General features: G+C 37.2%; 2 protein-coding genes across 2 annotated transcripts; one reads left to right on the top strand and one right to left on the bottom strand.

Annotated features, from left to right (window-relative positions):
• Positions 1–67: 67 nt before the first annotated feature.
• On the top strand, positions 68–3,366 carry LOC113508453 (nuclear pore complex protein Nup50-like). Its single transcript, XM_026891521.1, has 3 exons — positions 68–228; positions 340–518; positions 971–3,366. Exons 2-3 carry the CDS (start codon positions 351–353, stop codon positions 2,573–2,575), a joined length of 1,773 nt encoding a protein of 590 aa, XP_026747322.1. The 5' UTR covers positions 68–228; positions 340–350; the 3' UTR covers positions 2,576–3,366.
• Positions 3,244–9,895, bottom strand: LOC113508455 (protein lin-9 homolog; the record flags this gene model as incomplete). Its single annotated transcript, XM_026891523.1, is given in 4 exon segments — positions 3,244–4,890; positions 9,553–9,714; positions 9,717–9,810; positions 9,812–9,895. Coding segments are annotated over 4 exon segments (1,671 nt in total), but the record flags the coding sequence as incomplete, so codon positions are not given.
• Positions 9,896–11,484: the final 1,589 nt, after the last annotated feature.

Genomic DNA, 11,484 nt, shown 5'->3' on the forward strand with positions numbered 1-11,484 from the left:
GAATCGATGCCTTGATGGTCCTAAAAGACACAGCGCTAAAGTCACAAAAAAATTGAAAAGTAAGAAAAACCGAAGTTTCATTATGTCGACGGTATGTGGTTAGAAACGCTAAATGCGAATCTTCAGTCTTGTAATTTATAATAGTACAGAAACTACAAGTTTAAGGCCTTACTTAAACCGACCGTTTACTTCTACAAAGTGTATACATTCATCAAGAAATAGTGAGATGTAATATATCGTTTTACATGAATAAAATTGACATGTTCATGCTGAATACTTCATGGTGATTGGCGCCACGACAAAACATAGTATTTTCTGTTAACTAAATAAATCTTTCAGTCGAACTTAAAATGTCAATAAAGCGACAAGCCACTACTGAGTTAAATCACGATAACTGGGATAAAGAGGACCCAGCCGACCATGAGGAAATGGGGAGTTTTAAAATTGCAACCAAAGACATTCTTGAGAAACGTGTTATCAGGACTGCAAAAAGGCGTTCTCAACTTGGTGGAGATGAGGTACGTAGCATTTATTTATTGCGACTTACATCTATGTATTATATATTATGCATTCGTAGATTTGCCAATGGTGTAATATACCAATAAGCAACATATGAATCAATCACGTAGCCATAATCAATAAATTTCGATACTATATTATGCATAAGCATCGACATTGTCATAAGTATTATAGCATAATAATGAATGTAAACCCTAAATTTCTTTTACTTTTCATGCCACACCTTAAAATCAGGTCACAAAATTATCTTTAAATTATGATATTATTTTGTCAATTGATTATGAATTCACAATTTCAAAACAGACTATCCCTACATGTTTTTAATTTGTATTCTGTACATAAGCAGTAGAATGCATGTTTGCAAGTATTACAGAATATTTTTCACTGCCTTTTTACCTGTATAGTTTTGTTTCTCAGAAAATGTTTTAATTCTATACTTTATACTTTTCAGCCTAAGAAAAGTGTCTTCAGTGGATTCAGTGGTTTTGCCAGCAAACCACCACCATCATCTTTTGACTTCTTATCAAAGTTAACCAATGGCAGCAATGATAACAGTTCTTCTAGCAAAGTGGATTCATCAGTCACTTCAAGCTTATTTACAAGTAAACCAATTGCAAGCAGTCCAAGTAGTGGTATTTTTGGTATTCAGTCAACAACTTCACCAGCTAAATCTCCATTTGGTTCACCATCTACACAGACTGGTACAGGAGGTCTGTTTGGAGTTTCATCTCCGAATACTACTTCAACTCCTTCTATGTTTATTACATCCAAAGCTGATTCCACTGTCAAGGACTCTCCATTCAAAATTCAAACTGTTACAAGCTCAACTGATAACAATACTGATTCAACTAAGTCTTCTATGGCCCCAGTTACTTCCACTAAATTTGACATTCCATCTACAAGTGCTAATGTAGCTAAATCCTTGTTTTCAACTACTTCTAACACCACTCCATTTAAAATTCAACCCAGTTTAAATGCCCATACAGCTACAAACAATTTTGGCACTCCATCAAAACCAGAATCTAAAACAACTGATGCAGACAAGAAATCTGAAGACACAAAAGATGAAAGCAAAATGAAATATTACTCAAAGCTAAAAGGACTCAATGAATCTGTATCAGATTGGATTAAGAAGCATGTCGAGCAAACTCCTCTATGCATACTCACACCAATATTTAAGGACTATGAAAAGTATTTGAAGGAAATACAAAATGAATATCAAAGTCCAGATGAGGAAAGCATTACAAAATCTGATGACAAAGACACAACATCTGAACCAAAATCAGAAATAAAATTGCCAACAACTGATACACCTAAACCTGCTATTGGTTCATCCATCTTTAATACATCACAAAATTCTAAATCATTATTTGGTAATCAAAGTAGTTCCACCTCAGCAGGGGAAAAGTCAGGCTCTTTTTCTTTTGGAATTGGTTCATCTACCAATACTTCAAGTACTATAACAACTAGCTCTGCTGGCTTTTCTTTTGGTGCTATCACATCAAGCACTGGGAGTGCTACGACATCTTCATCTCCCTTCTCATTTGCAACTACCACAAGCACTGCAAGTACTAATGGAACTGCAGCTCCATTTTCATTTGGAATCGGAAAGCCATTCAGTTTTAATTCTAATATTAAACAGAATACTGAAAATACTGAAGAGAAGAATGACAATGAAGATGAAGATACTCCTCCTAAAGTGGAGTTCACACCTGTTGTTGAAGAAAATAGCGTTTTTGAAAAGCGTTGCAAAGTTTTTGTGAAGAAGGATGGAAATTTCGTCGACAAAGGAGTTGGAACATTGTACATTAAAAAGATTGAAGAAACTGGGAAACACCAGCTGCTGATCAGGGCTAACACAAACTTGGGCACTATTTTAGTCAACATGATATTAGCATCGGCTATTCCCACACAACGCATGGGTAAAAATAATGTTATGTTTGTGTGCATACCCACTCCTGACTCCAAGCCTCCACCCACACCAATTTTAATTCGCGTAAAGACTACAGAAGAAGCTGATCAGTTGTTAGAAACTTTAAACAAATATAAAACATGAATGATTGATTTATACTGATGTAGTTTGTATTGAATATAATAATATTATGCCTAGAAAAATGATGATGTTAGCTGGACTAGAAAAGCCAATTGATAATATACTTTACAATTATAGCTGTACTTCTGTAAAAAATTATGAACTTCACTATGAAAAAGTGTTATTGAAAAGTAACTAACTTTCTTCATCATTTTTAGAACTTGATATTAAAATATCCTATTTATATTTTACTGATTTTAAATATGTATGTTCCTTAGGGTGAAAAATACATCAATTTCTATAATATTCTTTTTGTTTTCAATAAAAGAGCCTCAATAATAAAATATTTTCATTATACCGACACAATGATATTAAACTAAATGCAACATCGCATTATGTCGTTACTTGTGTATATTTTCTTGTTAAAATTAGGCAAAAGTATTACTCTATCTACTGTTCTCTAAGTGGAGACTCAACGGTAGCAGTGCTATTACCGACTACGACATCTTGCGAGCATAGACACTGCTACCTGAAACTTACCAACAGTTAAGACTTTGAAATGTTTCCTAATTGAAAAAAAAGAGGCCGCAAAAATAGCAGTCTATAATAGGTCTTACCCAATATATGGGAGGATAGATAACATACTGTACAGGACATAAAAATAGTTTCAAGAGAAAATTAATACAACAGTATTTTACTTGTCATATTTTATTTCTATGCTATTATACAAATTTCAATACAATTAGGTAATATTTATGATGGCACTGAGCAATATCGTAAGCTCATGTAACCAGTTATAATAAATTATAATTCTAGAATATGCTTATATTTTTCTTATAAAACGATTCCTTTATGATACATTTCTCCACTCTAACTACATGACTCAAAATCAGTAGTTAGCACATACTAACATACACTGCTTGTGGTATGTCTGCCTGCCAAAAATATTTTTGTAATAAAATTTCATTAAGCAACAGCAAAATTACAAATGAATAGATAAATTGCACACTATGTACCAGCTACAAAACTATTAGGAGTCATTTGACCTAAACCCATTTGGATTCTATGCATATGAATCTCTACATTATTTTGGAATAGCTTCTGATGGTGAGGTTCCAATTTCATTTTTATTTGCTCCATTGTCCCTTGTAGTACTGTTAATTCATAAGCATTTTGATCTGAATCAGATAAACTTTTGACTTGAAGCATTAAGGCTATAAGGTCTGTTATAAGATCAATTAAATTTGGATCTTTAACTGAACCATTATTATGTTTCTCTACTAATAATGATGCTTTACCACGACATATTTCCCTTAAATGAGAAGGCACTAACATGGCAGCTAAGCTAGGTTCTGGTGCAATTTGTTGGCAGTATTGTTGCACATCATTTATGTAATCTTGTAAATCCATATTCATTTTTTCTAAATCAATAACAACCGCAGCATACTTTCTCTCAAAGTCTTCTGGCATTTTCTGGCCAAATGATTTTCTTTTTTCTGCATCACAATTATATTCCTTTAACAAATTAATTTTGTCTCTCTTTGCATTCAATATTCTTCTTAATTTAACAATCAATTCTAACAGGGCAAATGGGTAACTACCAATGGTTTCCATTTGTTTACTTAAGTCTGAGCATCCAATTAGTGGATCACCTTGAGAGTTATTGTTTGTGGGTTCCATCAGGCTAAATATATCCTGCATAACAAAGCGTGGACGAAACTTTTTAGCTATACTGCAGAGACTTATTGTGTCTGGAGGTTCATTTGATAACACTTCATAATCTGGTACTGAATGTGTTCCCAATTTTGGTCTTTCAAAAGATATTCTGTAAGTGTTATTAGATGTGTCAACGGCATCTATGCACCCAGTAAATAATCCATCTTGAGGTTTACGTAGTCGAGCCGTGACTTTAGTGCCTACTACTAATTGCATGGGTATTTCGTTAGGCAACTCTTTAACATTGATGTCAGCTCCTTTTCTTTGCTGTATAGATCTAATCAGTTTACGTTTTCTCTCAAGCTCTCTTCGCTCTTCATCAAAAAAGGCCTGGGAACATCTTCTAGGCTTGCCCATCATACGCCTTATTTTAGACCATTGCACTTGGGTTAATTTGCGATTAGTCAGTTGTGGAAAAGATTCTCTTAAACAAATCATAAAATCATTTTCCCCATCAAAAAGAACTTTGTCAATGTTACTATAAAAATACTCAAAGCAAACCCATTTATGGGCCTTTGGCAGTTTTAATAAGTTTCTTAACCTCATTCCAATTCGATGACCAGATTTAGGGTCTGGTGATTGTGTTCCAACTGTTTCAGATTTGTCATCATATTTAATTTCATTTGTGTTACATATGATTATAAATATTTGTGTTGTCTGTGGTTAAGTGAGGAGCGACGCGCCAGATTTGGAATGGCGGCAATTGAAAATAGAAGCTTGAACTATGCAAACGTCTATTATTTATCAGTGGCGACGAGGATAACGGAACGATATTCGGTGCAGAATAAAGTCTTAAATTATTGTGGTATAGTGCTTTGGGGGTGATTAAAAATGTCTGTTGGGAAAGTTCGAGATTTTGACATAAAAAATGGGAATTGGTCGGCGTACGTCGATCGTCTCGAAATGTATTTTGTTGCTAACAAAATAGCGGAAGATTTGAAGTTACCAACATTAATAGCTCTTATCGGCGAACCGGCTTATGAGTTACTGTCTACTTTGGCGAGCCCGAGAAAACCATCAACCCTGAAATATAAAGAAGCGGTGGAATTACTGCAAGCACATCTACAGCCGAAACCATCAATTCTCGCGGAGAGGTATAGGTTCCGACAAAGACGCCAATCAGCGGGAGAAACGATAGCTGATTACGTGGCAGATTTGAAAAAGATGTCACGTTATTGTGAATTCAAGATCAATTTAGAAGAAAATTTGAGGGATCAGTTTGTGTGCGGGTTACGTAGCGAATATATACGTCAGAGGTTATTCGCGGAAGATAACATAGATTATCAAAAAGCGCTAGTATTAGCCAATACTCTGGAGGCAGCTGAGCGGGACGCCGGGGCCGTAGAGGGAACGCAGGAACAAACTACCAGCCGGGAACTAAGCGAGAGAATACACAAGTTGGAACTCAATAAATGTTCAGCCTGCGGGGTCAACGGTCATGGGGCACATAACTGTAGGTACAAGGAGTTCGAATGTAGTTATTGTGGACAACCTGGCCATTTACGAAGAGTTTGTAGAAAAAAAGAATTTGATCGTCGCATAAAATCTACGATTTCAAACCGCGGGAATAATGGCGCGCGAGGAAGGTCACGTAGAGGACGCGTGATCGGGTCGAGCGCCTACGGAGCGGGTGTATGGCGGAGCGGCAACATGGCGCGCGGGGGGCGCAGCAACGCTCGCACCGCACGCAGCAACGACGTTACCGACGCGGCGTACTGGCTGAGCGAGCCAGCGATGGATGACAACTCCGGCTCGGAGCAAGACGTTGAGGGTACAAACGAGGAACCGATGTATCAAATGTCACTAACCAACTATAAACCGGTGTGTATAAAGCTTCTAATTAATAATAAAACCTTATCGATGGAGATTGATACAGGCTCTGCGTTATCCTGTATAAGCAAGTCTACGTATAAGGAGCATTTTAAAGAATTACCTTTGAAACCATGTAAAATGAAAGTAAAATTTTATGATGGCTCTGTCATTCAACCAATAGGGTATTTAGAGACTGATGTGCAATATATGAAAAATATGAAGAAACTAGATCTCTATGTGATCGATAAGGGTACTACTAATTTACTAGGTAGACAATGGTTATCGGAATTGAATATTGAGATACCAAAATTTACTAGATGTAACCACATTAAATTATGTAAAAATAAAATGTTTAACGATATCATTTCCAGACATGACAACCTATTCGATGGCACGTTGGGCAAATATACCGGTGAAGAAGTCAAGTTATGCGTGCGGGATGGGACCGAGCCAGTATTTTGTCGAGCGCGCCCCGTGCCTTATGCATTGCTGGCGCGGGTCAATGCTGAGTTAGACGCGATGCTGCGCGCCGGCGTCATCGAGCCCGTTGAACGGTCCGACTGGGCCACACCGCTAGTTATAGCGAGGAAGGGAGACGGTGGAATACGCTTATGCGCGGATTATAAGGTGACACTTAACAAGGCTTTACTGGTTGACAGGTACCCGGTCCCGAAGGTAGAGGACTTATTTAGTAATTTGAGTGGCAATCATTATTTTACTAAGCTAGATTTGTCACAGGCTTACAATCAATTAATTTTGGATGAAACTTCTCGGAACTACACAGTAATTAATACACACAGAGGACTTTTTAAATACAATCGCCTCGTTTATGGTCTCTCTTCCAGTCCGGGCATTTTTCAAAAGTTCATGATGAATCTCTTTAAAAACGTGCAGGACGTAGTCATATTCTATGATGATATTTTAATAAAGAATAAGTCATTAGAATCTCATTTAGAAAGAGTTGAACAGGTTTTTAGTATTTTAGAGAGGAATGGGTTGAAAATAAAAAAAGAAAAGTGTGAGTTTATGGTAGGCCAAGTAAAATATTTAGGATTCATAATTGATAAACATGGCGTACGGGTAGATGCAAATAAAATAAAACCGATCCTATCTATGCCCGACCCAACTAACGTCTCAGAGTTGAAGTCTTTTCTCGGTATGGTTAATTTCTATGGAAAATTCATTAAGAATTTGAGTACTCATATTACACCACTTTACGAATTACTTAAGAAAGGTAAACATTGGCAATGGACTAAAACACATAGATATGTGTTCAATAAAATTAAACAACTTCTATGTAGTACTGAAGTATTGACACACTTTGACATATCGCTGGAGAGCATAGTAACATGCGACGCGAGCGCACGCGGGCTGGGGGCCGTGCTGGCACAGCGCGCGTCTGACGGCAGCGAGCGGGTTGTGGCGTACGCATCGCGGGCGCTCACTGCCGCGGAGTTACACTACAGCCAGATACATAAAGAAGCCTTGGCTATAATTTTCGCGGTAGACAAGTTTCATCAGTATCTTTATGGCAGAAAGTTTACACTACGTACAGATCATAAACCGCTGGTCACAATTTTTGGGCCCCATGCAGGAATACCGAACACGGCGGCGAGTCGTTTACAGCGGTGGGCCATTAAACTATCAGCTTACGATTTTAATATAGAGTACATTCGATCAGATAAAAACACGGCAGATATTTTGTCTAGGTTAATTAGCACTCATAAAGAAGGGGTTATTAGTGAAGAATTAGACACACCTGAACAAACGTATTTACACTTTGCCGCGGAAGCATTGTTATTAGATTATCAAACGTTAAAAAAAGAAACCGTTTCGGATAGTGTATTGAGCAGAGTAGCCAGATATATAAACGATGGCTGGCCGGTCGAGGTCGAAATGAAAGAATTAAAACCATATTTTAACCGTAGAAAGGAATTATATATTGAGCTAGGGTGTGTAATGTGGGGACATAGGCTAGTAATTCCTAGTACGTGTAGGAATAAAGTGATCGCTGAGCTTCATGAGAGTCACATGGGCATAGTCAAAACTAAATCGTTAGCGCGAAGTTACGTATGGTGGCCGGGAATAGACGAGGCACTAGAGACAGCATGTTGCAGCTGCACCGTGTGCGCTGAAGTGGCGGACGCACCACCTGCGCATGCGCCCCGCGCCTGGCCGTGGCCAGATCGACCGTGGACCAGGATACACGTAGACTTCTTAGGACCGGTAGCCGGTCTTACTTATCTAGTGGTAGTCGATGCACATTCAAAGTGGATTGAAGCTATTAGAATGCTGAGCACCACATCGCAAGCGGTAATAAAAGAATTACGAGAGATGTGGGCGAGATTTGGGTTACCTAAACAATTGGTTAGTGATAATGGCCCTCCGTTTTTCAGTGGAGAATTTCAGCAATTCTTAAATAATAATGGTATAGAACATATATTTTCGGCACCTTATCACCCAGCTTCTAATGGGGCAGCGGAAAACGCTGTTAAAATTTGTAAAAAGAGCATTAAAAAGGCGATTAAATCGAAATCCGACGTACACTCCACATTGTGTCGTTTTCTGCTGGCGTACAGAAACACACCACACTATACAACCGGGGAAAGCCCCGCCAAGATGTTATTAGGGCGCAACTTGCGCATGCGGTTAGATTGTTTGAAACCAGACCAGAAGGCACTTATTAGAGCTCGCCAAGAGACAGTAGAAGCTACATCGAGTGGCGTCACAAGACAGTTTAATCCGGGGGACCTTGTATGGTTCAGAGAATACCGTAGCTCAAACAAGTGGTCTGCAGGGACTGTTATAGAGAAAACAGGTAGTACAGATTATAATGTTAAATCTATCCACGGCACTGAGGTGCATAGACACATTGACCAACTAAAACCAAGAGTGATAAATAGGACAGCTAGGCTAGTAGATGCAAACTTTAGGAACTTTCAACCAGTTCAGCCTGTTAAGAGCTCTCGCTCTTCTCTCGTGTTTCCTTCGGACAATAATCGAGCGCCGAACACAGAACCGGACCGGACAAACGGAACCAGCTTGACGAAAGCATTGGTCGAGGAAACATCCCGCACGCAAACAGACGGAAGTGATTTGGTTACAAGTGAACCCTTGTCAACGTCAAGTGTACCTTTAAATATGCCCAAGGTGCAGGAGACGGGTAGTCCTAGGGTTCCTATTACTCGGGATATACGAACTAGTAATCGTACACGCAAACCGGTTAAGAGATATGGGTTTGATGATGATTGAAGTAAGAAAATATATTATAAGATTGTTAAGATTATTATTGATATGTTGTTTAATATAATTTAGTAAGTAAGTTTATCTGTAATAATTAAGGGTGGAGGTGTTACATATGATTATAAATATTTGTGTTGTCTGTGGTTAAGTGAGGAGCGACGCGCCAGATTTGGAATGGCGGCAATTGAAAATAGAAGCTTGAACTATGCAAACGTCTATTATTTATCAATTTGCTCTTTGAACTTTACTTGGAGACTTCTGTTTCTTAGCACTTGTTTGTTTAATAGGAGTCTTGGATATAATTTTCGGAGTTCTTTTTGGTGACTGGCGCGGTGGAGATGTATTTACAAAATCATCCACGAAAATAAACCTATTTTTCTTCCTTATACGTCTGGCATGCCTCGTGCATTCAGTTTTTGGACAGGTTCACTTGGTGCTGGTTTTGGCGGTAACTTAGTACCAACTCTGTGTAATCCAAGCGCGGCGGGGTCCAAACGCCGGTGGTTCTTCATCCTCTTCAGGAAAATCCATGTCCATTGGTTCATCTTTTACGCCGTAATGGGACCTTGGTGAAAAGTCTCCCCATCATGCTCTCCTAAACAAAAATAATGAACAATTTTATATAACTGGAAGTCAAGTAAAGTTATTCATGAATTCAAACAATAAATCTTTGTAATTAAACATATTTGCAGATATCAATGCAAATAACATGTATATTTATCTTTTAGACAATGAACTGATTGACACTTCGTCTGAAAATTTGAATTTTTTCAAATTTTGAAATCTAGCGACCACATTAACATCGTAACTACAGAGGAGAGCACATTAAAACTATCATAAAGAGGTACTGGTACGTAACAAATAAAAAAGCATTCGATTCTACACAACAATAATAGCTTGGAATATTATAATAAACAAATAATTAACAAAATAAACAAAACTTACTTTCTGATTTATCCGCCATGTTGATGTGGTAAATTTGATTTAATTTGAAGATGAGAGCGCCAAGAGCAAATACGATCGGATATCAACTGGGAAGTAACTGCACACCTCTATTAGTATTTGTTACTAAAATAATTTTACTAACGTTTTAATATTTAATACTTTTAACACTCAAATATTAAAAGTATTAGTAAATACCGTAATTTTTGAAAGAACGTAATAAAATGTATGTTTGTTTACTTTGTACTTAAATTGATAGTTATTTTAAATTAGAACAGACTTAGAATGGTGATTATACTAATTCAAATTTATTATTTCAGGCCACTGTGGCGATAGTAGTTCAAATACCATTATTTTTTATGTGATATCGCAAAACCTGCAGGTGTACCACAAAACAATTCCCTTGAAATAACAGCATGCTACGATAACTCGTCATCATTTGCGAATATCGTTAGGAATAAACCTAGAGTTGTAGATGTTTTACATGGTTCCATTGTACACTTGTGGTGTCACTTTTGGTAAGAGATATGTACTTATCCCGAATTGTTTTTCTTATCATAACAGGCCCCAGAAAGTTTATGCTCTTATAATTCTTATCGTTTCGTTTTTAGTGAAGAAAAAGGGGACTATTACCCTAAAGTTGTGGTATTTCAAACCAAGAGGCACCAAGTTTCCTAAAGAAATATTTAAAGGAATTGACATAAATGATTCAATTGTTAAATTATTCATGACACCATTGCACATTTTAAATATTATTAATTTTGATTCCACCGATTCAGGAATTTATGTTTGTTTAATACCTGGAAAGAAAAATATATCATTACCCTTTATATACATTCTTGAAGGTAAGCAGAAAAGATAAAAAATACGGAGGATGGCAGTAGCAAAAGCATAATGATGATGTTGCGTTTTTTAGGTGTTATAAATGCCTCTAAACTCAGAACAGGAACATTAAATCAGTGGTTAGATTACAAACGAACCTACATCGATCCGATAAATAAAAGATTTAAGTTGCTGAAGATGAACCTTTGAAATCACTGAGATTAAATTTTAACCTGAATTTTAAAATTATAACGGTATGGGAAAATTGGGGTGAATGTACGGAAATTGACCACCAAAAAGGTATACGTCGAAAACTCGGTCGATGTCGTTTACGTGCGAGTGTTAAGGACAACACCCAAGAGGTACGTGTTTAAACTTTTATAACTTCGGCAAGTCAA

This window comes from Trichoplusia ni, chromosome 2 (assembly GCF_003590095.1).
Source record: "Trichoplusia ni isolate ovarian cell line Hi5 chromosome 2, tn1, whole genome shotgun sequence".
Classification (NCBI taxonomy): Eukaryota; Metazoa; Arthropoda; class Insecta; order Lepidoptera; family Noctuidae; genus Trichoplusia; species Trichoplusia ni.

Bases quoted from the DNA above. Each gene is read 5' to 3' on its own strand.
- LOC113508453 (XM_026891521.1), top strand. From the start codon at position 351: ATGTCAATAAAGCGACAAGCCACTACTGAGTTAAATCACGATAACTGG. The intron at 519-970 runs GTACGTAGCATT...TATACTTTTCAG, and splicing joins CTCAACTTGGTGGAGATGAG to CCTAAGAAAAGTGTCTTCAG.